General features: G+C 32.4%; 1 protein-coding gene across 4 annotated transcripts in view; it reads left to right on the top strand.

Annotated features, from left to right (window-relative positions):
- Positions 1-18,565, top strand: part of LOC134716041 (uncharacterized) — a 28,503-nt gene that overhangs the window by 3,666 nt on the left and 6,272 nt on the right. For all 4 annotated transcript variants that reach the window (XR_010106825.1, XR_010106826.1, XM_063578726.1 and 1 more), the window contains exons 3-10: positions 143-241; positions 823-924; positions 4,776-4,910; positions 7,070-7,101; positions 8,172-8,296; positions 8,867-9,205; positions 13,658-13,805; positions 17,628-17,686. Coding sequence is in view for 2 of the 4 variants with exons in the window: in XM_063578726.1 (XP_063434796.1) it covers positions 143-241; positions 823-924; positions 4,776-4,910; positions 7,070-7,101; positions 8,172-8,296; positions 8,867-9,205; positions 13,658-13,805; positions 17,628-17,686 (1,039 nt within the window). In the remaining 2 variants the exon portion in view is untranslated. The remainder of the gene's footprint in view (positions 1-142; positions 242-822; positions 925-4,775; positions 4,911-7,069; positions 7,102-8,171; positions 8,297-8,866; positions 9,206-13,657; positions 13,806-17,627; positions 17,687-18,565) is intronic.

The following is an 18,565-nucleotide window of genomic DNA, read 5'->3' on the forward strand; positions in this document are numbered from 1 at the left end:
ATTTGCCAGTATAGAGATTGTACGATTGAATTTAACTTGTTGCAATATTTTCCTCACGTTACAGAATGTTTCTCTCAAGAATTGTTGTGAAAATTAAGCCTTGCAAAATTTTAATGCTTATTGATATGTATTGATTCCACAGAAAAAACAGAAGACAGAAATCCAAAGGGACAGCAAAAATTGTTTGCAGATTTTAGATCAAGCTTTCCAAGAACTTCAACAAAATGAACAAGAATCTCAAGTAAGATTATGGAGAGGAAAAAACCCAACATGATTTAAAAGCTTAAAAACTATATGTAGAAAATGATTTGAGCCTTTCTTAGTTTTGTATTTTTTTTTAATTTGTTCACTGTTTTTTGTTAGTGGTCTGAGGAAACTAGGCAGGATGAGACACTTTGCAAACAAAAAGGCAAGACGACAATTATGTAAAAAGAAATATCAGGATAAGGTAATAAAAAAATGACCCGACCGAAATGAGTAAAATGGCAGGACAGAGATTACAACAAATAAAAAAGGCAGGATCGATAGCACTGCATTATAAATAAACCAGGTGTGACTGTCAGAAGGGGAGCGTCATTGTTTTTGAACATTATTATGACATTAACGGAGACGAAGTAACATAACTGAAGAGGACCGCATTAAAAATGTCTCACTTTATCAAAAAGTTTAGAGAAAATGCAGTTGGCTATAGGGAAAGGAGGCTACACATATATGTAGATTTTCCCAATATTTCCCTCTTTTTTGTGTGTTTTCTATTCAAGAAAATGTTATTGATACATTTCGACATTAAGTATATTATCCAATATTGTTATTATTTTCCAGTTTCAGGCATTAATTCAACGAGAACGAATTCATCAAGAATTCATATCATTTCATCATCTTCTTATTGACGAAGAAAACAAGATACTAAAACATCTAGATAAGGTAACAATTATTTAAATGTTATGGTATATTAATACCTTCTTATATACATTATTTCTTAAGTAAAACTTTAAGGCTTAAGGCAAATGATACGTTATTAGGTGTATTTTGGATTTTTCGACATTTTGTTAAACATTATTTTTGTAAACTAATGTTCCTAGACACAGATAACAACGAGAAAACCTTGTATAAATGACCCAGATCAAAGAGTCTGAGCTATGTTTGCTGTTAATAAAACACAAGTGAGTAAAATTTCATTTATTCAGAAATTAATTTAAATTGCAACTTACACCCTAACAATTATAATAGTACTGTATAAATGACAATGAATTTAATAAGCAAAGGTGGGGTTGAAAAAGTGCCACACCGTAACGAAATAAACATCATAAAAATGAAAATAAAAATAAAAGTGAGTTGAAAAATTAACCCACCAACATATGTCTTTACAAATTATATAAACACTAAATGAATATTGTAATTAATTCATGTTTAAAGAAAAATAAATGTCCTATATGATAACACTAAAAAGGAAGGGAAATGGAAGGGTTTTCAGATAAAATTCAAAAACGATCTTTTCTCTCTCCCAAAACAAAGGCGAATGACCGCATGTCCTAGCACATGTAAAAATTTGATATTAATCACCGATCTCAATAACTGACCAATCAGATAATGCAATTAGATGATTATGCATTGACCATGTTGCAGTCCTTGACTTTATGTTGATATACTTAAACAAAGAAATGCCTACTTACACACATGGCATTAATAAAATCAATATTATCAGAAATTCCAGCAAAAAAGTCTTTTATTTACAATAAATGTTACGTTTAATTTAAAACTTTATTATCTCTGAAATCAAGTTTTAAGTTTATCCCTCCCTTCGAAGTTGAAATAAATTACACTTTGGGAGGATGTGTTTATTAACGAACAATCGACATTCCTATGTTAACCAACTGTGCACTTCATCTTTACCACTTGTTACTTTATACACGCGCTCCTTAGGACGACTGAAAAAAGCTATCATTATTCTTTAATTCACGTTCAACTATATAGATGATGTCCTCTCATTAAATATTGTACAGTTTTTGGTGAATATATTGAACGCATATATTCCATCTAATTTGAATCAAAGTATACAACATAAAGAGTCTAGTATGCTTGATTTATATCTAGAAAGTGACAATGCACGCCTTGTATGCGTTCATGTTATTACTACCACTGGGTCGGTGCCTTTGCTGGTGGACTATAAGTCCCAGAGGGTTTCACCAGCCCAGTAGCCAGTACTTCGGTACTGGCATGAAAATACGGATGTTTTGTGTTATTAAAATTTGCTGTTAGAAAATATGAGAAATTATTATAAATTAAGGAATGTATCTCCCTCATGCAAAGCTCTGATTCCTTCCACGGATTTGGCTTTACTTTTTGACCTTTTTGATTATTGATCTTTATTTTTTATATAAGCTTTGGATTTCAAAAGATTTGGCCACGAGCATCACTGAAGAGACATGTATTTTCGAAATGCGCATCTGGTGCAGGAACATTGGCACCGTTCATGTTATTACTACTACTCGGTTGATGCCTCTGCTGGTGGACTATTAGTCCCCGAGGGTATCACCAACCAAGTAGCCAGTACTTCGGTAGTGGCATGAAAATGCGGCATGATTTTTTTTGTGTCATTAAAATTTGCTGTTAGAACATATGAGAAATTATTATAAATTAAGAAATGTATCTCCCTCATGCAAAGCTCTGATTCCTTCCACGGATTGGGCTATACTTTTTGGACCTTTTTGATTATTGCTCTTCATTTTTATATAAGCTTTGGATTTCAAACATTTTGGCCACGAGCATCACTGAAGAGACATGTATTGTCGAAATGCGCATCTGGTGCAACAGAATTGGTACCGTTCATGTTATTATAAACTCTGTCTTTTGTTTTTTGTTCTCAAGTTTTGTAAACGTATTTTTTCGAGTACTTGATGACGGATAACGTTTTATATCCTTAGCTGAACAGTTTTATAATTTTTACTTCTACAATTTATGTGTACTGGTTAATATTATGGACTGCTTCTTTTAATAAAAATCCGGATAACAAAAAACAAAACTGTTGCTTAGAAAAAGAAAATTACTAAATCCTAAACTCATTCAAAGGGTATCTACACGGCTCAATCATCAAAATCGAATATCTAAAAAAACTACATTCGCTTACTGTTTTATCAATAAAAATAGTAATAACCCATCAATCGATAAGTTTATGCCAAAAATTGATTTACATGTCCCCGTATTTTCTTACACTTTGAAACTGATACATGTATAACTTGAAAAAAATTAACAGTACCATCCATTTAATCACATAAAACAAACCGGGCTGCGGTATTCAGTACGTTGCTGAAACTAGGCGCTATTTATCTAAATGACCTTTCTCGTTTAAAAAGATCCCATAAAGTTAAAAGTATCATTTAGGAATGTTTGGTCCTCAGTGCTCTTAAACTTCGTAGTTTATTTGGCATTTTAACATTTTTGGATTCGAGCGTCACTGATGAGTATTTTGAAGACGAAACGCGCGTCTGGCTTAAATATAAATTTTCAATCCTGTTATCTATGATGAGTTTTATATTTAACACCTTTTAAGTCATTCTCTGTAAAAGACAAAGAAATCCATGGGACTGTTTACACCAATGTCACAGATTTCCGAAAGAAGCACAGTCACCCTATCTAATATTTAACCTTTAGAAGTAGTAAAAAAGAAGCCTGCAGGGGAATCTCATACATCACATCTAATCTTTTATTGTAATATTTAAAAAAAAAAAAAGCACAAACATGTCAGCATTCACATATAAAGCTAACCAAACATTAAAACAGGCATTTGAAGAAGGGATATTATAACGATACTGTTGGCAGATAATTAAAGATGGCTTATTTTGGCTTTATTATTGATTCACTTATTTTGCATCAGATATAAACCTATTCATTCGAAAAAAAATTGTTGGCATAGTACGGGTTATGTTCTTTTCGCATATTACATGATCGTATGATACTAAACCCCTAATGACATGGATTGTGTAAGATATTTATAGGATGAAGACACAGTAATTTAATCAGTTTAATTGAGGTCTGAAGCTGCCTGGCATGTCAGTAACTGCGAGTAGTTATTTGTTGATTTATGTGCCATTGTGATCTTTCTTAGTTTCTTTAGTTACCTATTATGACATAGGACTCGGGCCTCTTTTACTCTTGAGTTTTTTTTGTGCGTATTGATGAGATTTTATTTTTCTACATTGACTAGAGGTAAGAGGTCAGGGTTCTGATCTCACAAATATATATACAAAAGAAGATGTGGTATGATTGCCAAGCACATTTACCCCGCCTACATTTTTGCGCCTATCCCAAGTTAGAAGCCTCTGGCCTTTGTTAGTCTTGTATGTTTTCAACTAGTTCATTTATATATTTCGGAATCTTGTATGACGTTCATTATCACTGAGCTAGTTCACATTTTTGTTAAGGAGGCAGCTAAAGCATGCCTCCGGTGTGGGATTTTCTCGCTGTGTTTAAGACCCATTGGTTGCCTTTTGCTGTTTTCTGCTCTTTGGTCGGGTTGTTGTCTCTTTGATACATTATCCATTTCCATTCTAAACTTTATTTTCTTAAAAAAAAAAAATAATTAGAGAATCAACGTCCTACATGCAAACAGAAAAGGAACATAGACAAGTATACATACAGGCACAACCATGATTGAAAAAATGAGAGTATGACATATTTAGCCAATACACTCTGACAAAAAACGACATGAACCTTATTTAGACTAAGATTTCAACTCATTATTGCTTACCTGGAATGTAGTTTTATTTAATTTATAGACTTTGGATGAGCATTCTTTGCAGAATAGTGAAGGTCAGAAGAAGTATGGTTCGCTTATTGACGCAGAAGCTTCATTAATGTGTGAAAGTTTAAGTTATATCGACAAAGATGATTCATTCGAAACAAATTTTAGTGTAAGTAAAACAACGTTAATATTTTATGAAGTAAATTATGTTGGATTGTAATGGTGAAGGAATTTAATAAAATTGAGAATGGAAATAGGGAATGTGTCAAAGAGACAACAACCCGACCAAATAAAAAAACAACAGCAGAAGGTCATCAACAGGTCTTCAATGTAGCGAGAAATTCCCGCACCCGGAAGCGTCCTTCTGCTGGCTCCTAAACAAATATATACTAGTTCAGTGATAATGAACGCCATACTAATTTCCAAATTGTACACAAGAAACTAAAATTAAAACAATACAAGACTAACAAAGGCCAGAGGCTCCTGACTTGGGACAGGCGCAAAAATGCGGCGGGGTTAAACATGTTTGTGAGATCTCAACCCTCCCCCTATACCTCTAACCAATGTAGAAAAGTAAACGCATAACAATACGCACATTAACATTCAGTTCAAGAGAAGTCCGAGTCTGATGTCAGAAGATGTAACCAAAGAAAATAAACAAAATGACAATAATACATAAATAACAACAGACTACTAGCAGTTAACTGACATGCCAGCTCCAGACTTCAATTAAACTAACTGAAAGATTCTGATTTCATCATATGAACATCAGGCACAATCCTTCCCGTTAAGGGTTTAGTATCATACCATCATAACATATATGAGAAGAACATAACCCGTGTCATGTCAACAACTGTTTTTAGAATAAATATGTTTAGTTCCGACGCAAAGATCTTATCAGTGACTCAATATTAACGCTAAAATATGCAATCTTTAATGACTGTAACTAAGCATATTATATTTCAATACATATTGGGAAACAAATTGATAAGAGTCTTTATGAATATATAAATATCAGGTTTTTTTTAATTAACTGTTCTGTAATTTTTTGTAAGTTTACTTTTGTCAAGACCAAATGATGATCACATAGACGTCACTTTCGCTAAACATTATCTTCAGCCAAATAATGTCGCACATGTACAATAAAAGTAAGTTCCAAAATGATCTATGTAAAAAAGAAGATGTGGTATGATTTCCAATGAGACAACTATCCACAAAAGACTAAAATGACACAAACATTAACAACTATAGGCCACCGTACGGACGTTAACAATGGGCAAAGCCCATTTGCATGTTAATATAAATATGAAATATATAGATATAAGTTATTTTCTTCAAATTAGAACCACGACATTGTCAAACACAACACGGGAACTAGGCACATTTAATGTAATTCATATTTAAAATATTTAGCAACATAACCGACAATTAAAGATACTTCAATTCAAAACGAACAAATTTTGAGTGAAAGATCGCGCTGTTAAACGGACTTAAAAAAATGAAGATCGAAATGAAAAAATGCACCCGAGCTTGAGTAACCTTTTAATTTAGTATCATTGAATTTAAAAAATCTCTTTAAACTTTGTGAACGTGTTTTATTCTAATGTTTAAAAGAGGATTGCATGTAAAAGAGGGGCGACAGTTACCAGCGGTACAGTTAAACCCATAGATATAAAATAAACTGACAACGCCATGGCTAAACAAAAAAGACGACCAGATAAATAACAGAACACAAGACACAACCTAGAAAAAAAAAGCAACACGAACCCCACCAAAACTGGGGATTATCTCAGGTGCTCCGGAAGGGTAAGCAGTTAGGGACTTTAATTTATTATCAAAAGTACCAGGATTATAATTTAGTACGCCAGATGCGCGTGTCGTCTACATAAGACTCATCAGTGACGCTAACATGGACATTTGATTTTATAAAGCCAAACAAGAACAAAGTTGAAGAGCAGTGAGGATCCAAAAGTCCAAAAAGTTGTGCCAAATACGGCTAAGGTAATCTGTGCCTGGAATAAGAAAATCCTTAGTTTTTCGAAAAACTCAAAGTTTTGTAAAAAAGGAAATTTATAAAAATGACCACATGATTGATACATGTATCCATGACAACACCGAAATGTTGACTACTGGTTGACTTCTGTTGATTCAACATGTCCACTGAATTTTATACATACTATTTATGTCTTATACAACTCATTATCTCCCCCTTTTTTAGTGGTTTGGCTGCAGTTTCTGAAATTTGAAATAATATTAATATGAATATGTCATCAGAACATTCAGTTATAACACAAAATTTAAAACTTAAGTTAACATTTTCTATCACAGGTCGTTACCAGTCTCGCACATGCACAAGTAAAGTAAGTACAAAATGTTCTATGCATGTTTATATAAAATACATTTTAACAAAATTTATTTTGAAAGATCTGTCAGTATTATCCCATAGGAAACAAAACTAAGCTCATGTGTAAATGTAAAATTATGAAACGTCATGACTGTATTTTATTTCATGAATATTAAAGAAGTACAAGTTCTGTAACTTGAAAACAAATGTTAACGGTATTTATTTTAAAGTTTAGCTGAATACTTGGTATTCGTTCTCTATATAAAAAAAATCATATGAATTCTTTTAAATATATACATTCTTTTATTAGTAGGTATGTCAACAAAAAATATATGAGCCCCAAAATTATATTCTAGCAGAATAATGAACTTATAAATGAGAGATAGTTATAAAACTGGATTTTACTTAAACCGTCCACATTTTAAGATTGGAGCGTCACTAATGAGGCTTTTAAAGACAAAACGCGTGTTTTGCGTAAATATGAATTTTTGGTCCGGGTATCTATGATGAGTTTATATACACTCTTTTTGCCACACTTGAATAACATAAATCTTAATGAAGACATAAAATGAAAGGTGTTTTATTATTTGTTATGTTAAAATGTCAATGAAAAAAAAAAAATATTGATACTACTACTACTGATAATAATAATAATAAGAATAGTAATAATTCTTGAAGGGGTAATGCAGTTAGCTATATCACTAACTTCCCTTTGCCAAAGGCTTTGGCCCTCATAAAATGCAATGGAATATATCATACAAAAAAGTTAAAAATAATCAATCAAACAAACACAACATAAAAGAAAAATACAATAAAAATTGTTTTGAAATATACAATATTCAAAACAGGTAGAAATTATGAATTCTTATAGTATCGACATCATTCTAATTCCCTCAATAGTATTCAATGTTTAAGTATGTTTGTGAATATTAATATACACACAAAGCTACGCGACTTCGTTTTCTTCCAACGATTATTTTTTTTAAATATTTTATAATTGAGCTTAATTTATACTTTTTTCAGGAATATTGATAAGTTATTCCATAGAATAGATCCTGAATATATAAATTAATCACTGTTTTACAGATTAAAAAAGCTCGGAAATGAAGCTACACATCTTTTATGTTCGATTCAACCAATACCAAGCGCTATAAACCAACTATTTAGTTTGAACCAACAGAAGAGCGAAATATCAGCTCATTTGGAATATGGTAATTCTGATTAGATAATATCATAAAAAAATATCTACTCATTGTCTACACAACACATATCGATTCGCGTTCAGACATTTGGTTTCTATTGTACTATATGTTGAATATTTTCTGAAACTGAATTCGGTATCATACATATTTAATATTTGTTTTGTTTATATATTGAACTATATACACGTATTATACAAATAAGTGGTAAACTAGGTTTAATCCATACATTTGCATAATCGAAATCTGACAATATTTATTTAAGTAGTTTATAAAAAGTCCCTTCCGTTGCTTTCAATTTGGATTTTTCCTACTATGAGCAGAATTCAACTTTTGAAATATGAAAAAATGTATCATTTACAAAACTTTAGTAGTGCAATTTGGTAAAAAAAAAACAGGAAAAGGGGGGGGGGGGGTGAAACATTCTTTTCTCCGTACACTGTTTGCAATCATTGCCCCATACATCTTCAACTTTGTACAACAGTCATGTATCAAAATTTAGTACCGCGGTCTTCTTAAATTTTTTTTTCAAGATTTGACTAATTTATCCACTCTATAATAAAATGTAATATTTTTTTACAGTGGAAGATCCATTCCAACTATGTACTGTCGGATCCACAATGTTTATGGATGATGAATTTATCGTAGCACCTATTCAAGTATCAGATCTATTCCTGTATGCAAATTCACGACGGACGTTTTCTGAAATTTTCCTGTATATCGAATTAATCTGTGATAAGAAAGTAATATTCAAAAAAGTTTTAAACATGACCGATTACGTATTCAACTACTATGGCGGGTATTACCTTCATCCTTATAGGCGGTACCTTGTTAAAGCGAAGCGTGTGACGAGCAATGAGATGGATCAAGTGAAAGCAGACCGTAGCACAGACAGATACAAGCATATCTTAATAGTAACAGGTATATTATTGTCTTTTCAATGGACGACAATAGTGAACAAAACTCTCTTTGAAATATCATTTGAAACACCCAGGTTGTATGTTTAAGTCTTCTTCAATTTTTACATGTATATAGATATAGGAAGATGTGGTGTGAGTGCCAACGAGAAAACTCTCCATCCAAAAAACAATTTAAAAAGTAAACCATATAGGTTAAAGTACGGCCTTCAACACGGAGCCTTGGCTCACACCGAACAACAAGCTATAAAGGGCCCCAAAATTACTAGTGTAAAACCATTCAAACGGGAAAACCAACGGTCTAATCTATATAAACAAAACGAGAAACGAGAAACACGTATATATTACATAAACAAACGACAACTACTGTACATCAGATTCCTGACTTAGAACAGGTTCATTTATTTAAAGAAAGGAGTAGGTCCAGTAAGACCCCTTTTTGGCCCCAAAATTTAGCAGTTTTATAAAATTGTTAAAATGTAAACTTTTAGTTATTTATTGGGAAGTAGATCGCTTCTGCTACATAAATTTGGGCTGTTTTTGACAATACAATCTACATTTATTGGGTACTAGCATCCTTGAGTCATGCTTAATTACTGAAATCGTCACAATTTAAGCTTTTTTGTTAAATTTTAGACGGTTTCCGTCTAAAATGAAAGTGGCCGCATTCGTGTTCATTCTTAATAATGTAAAGTAAGTTGTATTTGATGATAGTACATAAAATATAAAAAGATTGAGGATAGACACGGATGCGGCCAATTTCATCATTGACGAAAACCATCATAAAAGTGATTTTTTTGGGCATATATGTGATAGATTTTTCATATTTAAGCTTGAGTCGGAGCGTTTTTAGGTGACTAAATGAATTGAAATCATTCACATAAACTAATTGAAATCCCTCACATAAACTAATTGAAATCCTTCACATAAACTACTTGAATCAACTAAAACAGACACTTAAGTGTTAAAAAAGTGTTAATAATCTTTCGATTGACGAACCTGAAATTTGAGGCCAAAATCGACCCTTGCCGGACCTACTGCTTTTGTATCTAGATCTGTTCTATCAGTGAATAAACTTATTATTTAATGTTTGTAATGATCTGATAGATATGACTTTTTCAATGTGCACTGAAGATTTTATTCCGCTGTTAAATCTTTAACTTAGATTTTAAAAGTTAACTTGTGTTTGTGGCTGCTTATATTATATAGAATATAGTGGTGAACTCTTATTTCAGTTTTGAACGTTTATCTGTTACTTTGTGTGATTGTCGAAAATGAAATCAAAAAATGATTTGAATAGATATAGGAAGATGTGGTGTGAGTGCCAATGAGACAACTCTCCATCCAAGTAACAATTTAAAAAGTAAACCATATAGGTTAAAGTACGGCCTTCAACACGGAGCCTTGGCTCACACCGAACAACAAGCTATATAAAGGGCCCCAAAATTACTAGTGTAAAACCATTCAAACGGGAAAACCAACGGTCTAATCTATATAAACAAAACGAGAAACGAGAAACACGTATATATTACATAAACAAACGACAACTATTGTACATCAGATTCCTGACTTAGAACAAGTGTATTTATTTAAAGAAAGGAGTAGGTCCAGTAAGACCCCTTTTTGGCCCCAAAATTTAGCAGTTTTATAAAATTGTTAAAATGTAAACTTTTAGTTATTTATTGGGAAGTAGATCGCTTCTGCTACATAAATTTGGGCTGTTTTTGACAATACAATCTACATTTATTGGGTACTAGCATCCTTGAGTCATGCTTAATTACTGAAATCGTCACAATTTAAGCTTTTTTGTTAAATTTTAGACGGTTTCCGTCTAAAATGAAAGTGGCCGCATTCGTGTTCATTCTTAATAATGTAAAGTAAGTTGTATTTGATGATAGTACATAAAATATAAAAAGATTGAGGATAGACACGGATGCGGCCAATTTCATCATTGACGAAAACCATCATAAAAGTGATTTTTTTGGGCATATATGTGATAGATTTTTCATATTTAAGCTTGAGTCGGAGCGTTTTTAGGTGACTAAATGAATTGAAATCATTCACATAAACTAATTGAAATCCCTCACATAAACTAATTGAAATCCTTCACATAAACTACTTGAATCAACTAAAACAGACACTTAAGTGTTAAAAAAGTGTTAATAATCTTTCGATTGACGAACCTAAAATTTGAGGCCAAAATCGACCCTTGCCGGACCTACTCCTTTTGTATCTAGATCTGTTCTATCAGTGAATAAACTTATTATTTAATGTTTGTAATGAAGTGATAGATATGACTTTTTAAATGTGCACTGAAGATTTTATTCCGCTGTTAAATCTTTAACTTAGATTTTAAAAGTTAACTTGTGTTTGTGGCTGCTTATATTATATAGAATATAGTGGTGAACTCTTATTTCAGTTTTGAACGTTTATCTGTTACTTTGTGTGATTGTCGAAAATGAAATCAAAAAATGATTTGAATAGATATTGGAAGATGTGGTGTGAGTGCCAATGAGACAACTCTCCATCCAAGTAACAATTTAAAAAGTAAACCATATAGGTTAAAGTACGGCCTTCAACACGGAGCCTTGGCTCACACCGAACAACAAGCTATAAAGGGCCCCAAAATTACTAGTGTAAAACCATTCAAACGGGAAAACCAACGGTCTAATCTATATAAACAAAACGAGAAACGAGAAACACGTATATATTACATAAACAAACGACAACTACTGTACATCAGATTCCTGACTTAGAACAGGTTCATTTATTTAAAGAAAGGAGTAGGTCCAGTAAGACCCCTTTTTGGCCCCAAAATTTAGCAGTTTTATAAAATTGTTAAAATGTAAACTTTTAGTTATTTATTGGGAAGTAGATCGCTTCTGCTACATAAATTTGGGCTGTTTTTGACAATACAATCTACATTTATTGGGTACTAGCATCCTTGAGTCATGCTTAATTACTGAAATCGTCACAATTTAAGCTTTTTTGTTAAATTTTAGACGGTTTCCGTCTAAAATGAAAGTGGCCGCATTCGTGTTCATTCTTAATAATGTAAAGTAAGTTGTATTTGATGATAGTACATAAAATATAAAAATATTGAGGATGAACACGGATGCGGCCAATTTCATCATTGACGAAAACCATCATAAAAGTGATTTTTTTGGGCATATATGTGATAGATTTTTCATATTTAAGCTTGAATCGGAGCGTTTTTAGGTGACTAAATGAATTGAAATCCTTCACATAAACTAATTGAAATCCCTCACATAAACTAATTGAAATCCTTCACATAAACTACTTGAATCAACTAAAACAGACACTTAAGTGTTAAAAAAGTGTTAATAATCTTTCGATTGACGAACCTGAAATTTGAGGCCAAAATCGACCCTTGCCGGACCTACTCCTTTTGTATCTAGATCTGTTCTATCAGTGAATAAACTTATTATTTAATGTTTGTAATGAAGTGATAGATATGACTTTTTAAATGTGCACTGAAGATTTTATTCCGCTGTTAAATCTTTAACTTAGATTTTAAAAGTTAACTTGTGTTTGTGGCTGCTTATATTATATAGAATATAGTGGTGAACTCTTATTTCAGTTTTGAACGTTTATCTGTTACTTTGTGTGATTGTCGAAAATGAAATCAAAAAATGATTTGAATATATATAGGAAGATGTGGTGTGAGTGCCAATGAGACAACTCTCCATCCAAGTAACAATTTAAAAAGTAAACCATTAAAGGTTAAAGTACGGCCTTCAACACGGAGCCTTGGCTCACACCTTTTTCACCTTTACATTAAAGTTTCAAACAATTTCTAATCCAAGTTAAACGATCGAAATTTGATTCACGTAACATTAATATATTATGTGGATTTGAAGAAAACGTTGATTAGACCTTTAAAATAAAAAAACCATAAAACTCAAGTTAATTTGACAAAAACGAATTTGGTAAATATGTTTGCTTTCCGTGAATCATTAAAAACAAGTTGAAAGGCAATATTTTGATACGTTTTGAGTAAGAGATCTTTGACTAACAATTCAAGAGTAGTTGCATCTCTCTTTTATACATACTGTGGATTCATTATTAATCGTTGGATACCAATTTTTGTTGATATCGTGGGCACAGGTGAACTACGAAATTAAAAGTACAACAAATAACGTTTTTTTCTAAAGACTCGTCTGTAGACTTCGGTAAACCACGAAATGACACCTCCACGAACATGCAGTTGTTTCTCAATCCACGGAAATTAATACCCGCGGAAATAAATGAATCCCCAGTAAACCATTGTGAATCATAAACGTACAATGAAATATTTACATAAACCACACAACATTTAACAATTTAATAAAATTAGAATATCTGTTTTACAACTTTTCAAATTTTACGTTCTATGATAAATAACATATATGATAACAAACAATGTTAAAATAACGAGTTTACTGCAATCTTATAGGTAAAGGTCCTCGCACTACATATTCTATGCATAGTGAGGCTCGAGTGCTCAACTTCATAGCAAACACAGATTGCAGTCAAAGACAAACTTGTCGCAGAATTATCAACACTTATCGAAGAAACAGAACCCGAGTATTTTGGAATATAGGGTAAATATGCTAGCCATCATTATATGCATCACTATAAAACAAACAAAAATGTCCACAAAGTAAAAACGGAAAGGAATAGAGACCAACCACATAAGGAAAAAAACAAGATTGTTTTTACACTAATTTATATCAATAACAATTAAAAATCTTTATACACATACGATTTTTTTCATTAAGAAGACTTAACTTTTTCGTTTTAGTATACACTTTTTGTAAAAGAGGGACGAAAGATACCAGAGGGACAGTCAAACTTAAAAATCGAAAATAAACTGACAACGCCATGGTTAAAAATGACAAAGACACACAGACAAATAAAAGTGCACATGACACAACATAGAAAACTAGAAAATAAGTAATACGAACCCCAACCTAACACTAGGGGTAATCTCAGGTGCCCTGGAAGGGTATGCAGATCCTGCTCCACACGAGGCACCCGTCGTGTTACTCATGTTATAACAAACCCAGTAAATAGTCTCGCTACGTTGAAGACCTGTTGGTGACCTTCTGTTGTTGTTTTTTCTTTGGTCGGGTTGTTGTCTCTTTGACACATGCCCTATTTACATTCTTAATTTTAATTCGGTAGGTCACATTGATGAAAGCGAAGGGATTGTAGTTACGACGTAAGGAACATATCCGATATCATTTGTGATACGATTATACCATAACGGTCAACCAACTCGTGATTGTGTCCGTAAAATTTACGAAAGAATGTACCATTTGGAACTTTTTATGTAATAGCTTTCTTAAACTTAAGAAATATTTTGATATAAGCGTCACCGATTAGTCGTATATAGATGAAACGCGCGTCTGGCGATCTTAATTATAATCCTGGTACCTTTGATAGCTATTGTGAGCACCTACCCTCTATCAAGAAAATCATGATAGGAAATGCAAGCACGGAAATATAGTATCAATTTGGAGATACATACCCCGTATGCAGGTGCTACTGGAATGTTGCTACTTTTGTTGTAAAATTTTGTTTTCAACCGACCCTCATTGTCAAGTTCTAGATGTAATGAGTTCAATTTGAAGTCAAGATATGAGACCGACTCAACTGTATCTGTTGTATCCTTTATCTCTAGTTCGATTGGATATAACATAGTCACAAAATTTAGTTATTCAGTGAAACAACATCATCTATATAGCGGAAAGTCGAGTTAAATGATATTGTTAACATCTTATCCATCTTCCTAAGTAGTTGCTGTATGAAGTCAGCCTCATAATAATAAAGAATAAGTCGACAAGAAGAGGGGCACAGTTAGTTCCCATTGGAATGCCGACAGTCTGTTGTAAAACACGTCCTTCGAACGTAACAAATATGTTGTCAATCAAGAAATCAAGCATCTTGATAATGTCAGTTTCAGAGAATTTTGTGTTTAAATCAGAGTAATTTGAAAATTTCACATGTATTTAACATCTAAATTATGAGTGCGTTGGATAGAAATCGTCCTTATGCTAGTGCACGTACACATGTATATGTTTAAGATTTAGTATAATTTTGGAACATTTGAATTCGAGATAAAAGATTAATTTTGGTCTGTATTGTAGTGTTCTAAGAACAACTCTATTTTAAAAAAAGTTACAGACATTGCATAGGATTTTGTCAATCAAAAGTAGGTTAACAGATGTATTGAAAAGTAAAAACACAAAAATACCGAACTCCGAGGAAAATTCAAAAAGGAAAATCAAAAATCAAAAGGCAAAATCAAAAGTCCAAACACATCAAACGAATGGGTAACAACTGTTCTTTTGCACATGGTCAATTCCTATCCGTCGCAGCTCATATATTGATTATATTGAAAACTAGATTGTCAGCGCTCTCACCTTTACAATTATTATTTTGGGAAACACATAGCATAGGTTTATAATAGCAATGTCTTTGAAAATTACGAAAATAAGTGCAAGTATTTTTAAAAACCATAAAAATATGGAATATAATGGAAATCACATTGAAATTTGCTCCGAAATCTTCATTCTTTAAGATATTAATAAAAAGTTTTAAAGAAAAAAGATCTTATTTAAGCCATTTTTCTCATACCTTGAATAAATAAAATATATGCATATATATAACTCATATAACTCCGTTCTTTATTTTATTTAGATTTTCATATTTTGTTGAGTAACTAATTTATATTGAGTGCCAATGAAAACGCAACACTTTTGTTTTTCCAAAAAATCTTATAATTTTTATTTTATTTATATGAGAATTTTGTATGGTTGGTTTAAAATGATTTTTACGACAATTGACATCAACTTTAAGGTTGAGTGATTTTTGGAACAAATGCGAAGTAAGGGTTATTTTAAACTGACATAAAACGAGTTCACCGCTTTTCAACATACGCACCAATTTCACGATTTTGTCATTTAAAGCTTGGCTAATGTCATGAATTTTCCCACCCTTATTGTAAGGAAACTGCAATAAACATCTGAGAAAAAGCTAGGACTTTCTGACAAACAGCGACATGCAGTTTTGGGCATGATCCAATGAAGCCTTTCACTGCATAAATTACGAGAAGACTGAAGTTGTAGCCTCTACAATAACCCAAATCATCCACAAATTCAACCAAAATAGATCATTTAATGATAAGCGACACCCCGGGGTACACAATGCGAGAATCGCTCAGCCAGACCGATACCTTTGGTCTTAAACATATTCGATATTGACTCTGATTGGTGTACAAATGTCACGAGTGTTCAATGGTGGTCACGGTAGATCCTCTGGAGCAATTTCAGTAAAGCACCATTTGCGCAGAAATTGTTAAAGAGCACCAAAGTCTTTCCTTAGTGGCATCTAAACGACCGTAAGGCGTAAATGTCAAATTCTGTAGACCAAAAATCATTCATTGTGTACCAAAAACCGTCAGTGGTGGTTACATAGACATTTGGCACCCATCTTGGCCAAAAGTCATGTGTTTCGCCCGATTTTGGTCCGATCGAGCAAATTTTGCACCAGATTGGGCATGGTTTAGACAATGAAAACCACCACCGATATCATAAAGTCAGCTTGAGTTTGATATGCGGGACAAGTGGAACAACATTCCTCGAGATCAAATTAAAAGTCCGGGATGATTAATTCCACGGCTCTGTGGAGATTTCGCTGCACAACGGGGTTGTAACATGTTTTGTTAGGACTGTGAGTTGATGATTCGACATTGGATGTTTCGTTTAACTATAGCGTCTGAAAGATGACAATGAAACAATTTTGTTTGATATCGATCTATTGTTAGAATTGTTCATTTTCAAGAACAATTTATTTTGAAAGATTATCATTTCTAACATGAATTTTATTTTTGAAAAAAAGTGTTGAGTTTTCATTGGCATTCAGTATAGCAACAAAATGAGACAAACAATATCATTTTCGTTTCTAGCGTGTTTAAAAAATATCATAAAACACATAAAGTAATGAGGATATTATTCCATTATGACTCACTAAGCGACATGTTTTCGCAGTCTAAGACAATGAGATACAAGAGTAGATTTAATCTGTAACGTTTTATAATGGGTCTTTTTTCCGATTGTGATATTTTGAGTGGTTTTGAAAGCAAAGCAGAAACATTCCTTGTCGACGTACCGGTCTAGCTCTTTTTGAAAATTTGAGATTTCCTCAGTTTTTGTTTGATACATTACATAGTTTCTCATTAACGTGTTAGAAATTTTAACATTGGTAAACAACAGTTGAATAAATAAAGTTATACACAAAGGTTCAAGACAAATATATCATTTCAGCAAGCGTAAGGCCAGTTGATTCCAAAATTCAAAAAAGTTGACTTATGTCTTTTATTATTACGACGTCGTTCCTTTTGACGGTTTTTCTTCTTGCAGATTTCTACTTTGGAGACAATCAAAGATGTGGCCCTTTTCTGCAGTGGAAGGTTGCAAAGGTATTGAACCACACATACATGTAGCACGTATTATTAATAGTAGAATATGAATCTTGGAAATTTTAACACAATCTATGCATATTATTTATACAAATAATTATCAGATACTGCCAATTGAAATCTTCAATTTAAACTGTTCATACAATTCATGTATCCATGTCTAAATTCTGGCTCTATGATGAGTTTTTTTCACTATCTATAAATCAAAGTTTAACCGATAATTTTCTTGAAATGACTTAACAAAATAAATGCTGCAGTGGTTGTCTTATTTGATATATTGATTTTTGTCTTGTTTGAGACAAAAGTTCCCGGAAAGCATGAGGACTTTTTTAATGCCCTGCTCACTAGGTTATGGTCCATTGACTGAATAGATAAGCAATGTTCTGTGTACAGTTTTCTCTTTGAGTTTGTTTGGTAGATCATAAATGGTGGTGTGTATAATGCATTACTATCAGTAAATATCAGTTTGACGACCAGTTTGAGTCCCTGCTCCCTATTAAATGTTCCAGTGATTTTAAATGAATTTATAACTTTCAATGTTAGATTTTGCAGATTATGTTAATTAAATATAAGTTTGACGGCTATTTGAATGTCCTGTCAAACTAATTCAAATTCCAGAGATTTTCAATTAAATAATAATTTTAAATATTAAAGTTTTTTTCATTAAGTTTGTTTGTTATAAATGGTAAGAACAATTGCTGTCTTTACATCTTAATTTGTCAACCATTTCGAGGCACTGCCCACTTGTTTATGATCCAGCGACTTGAGACTAAATATCACTAGTGCTGTCCATCAAAATGTCCTTTTCTAAAGTGTATGCCGATAGTCGAGCAATATCACTGTATACCTTGAAGTTAGGTTTTTACGTTTTGTATATAT

The sequence above is a fragment of the Mytilus trossulus genome, chromosome 4 (assembly GCF_036588685.1).
Source record: "Mytilus trossulus isolate FHL-02 chromosome 4, PNRI_Mtr1.1.1.hap1, whole genome shotgun sequence".
Taxonomy (NCBI): domain Eukaryota; kingdom Metazoa; phylum Mollusca; class Bivalvia; order Mytilida; family Mytilidae; genus Mytilus; species Mytilus trossulus.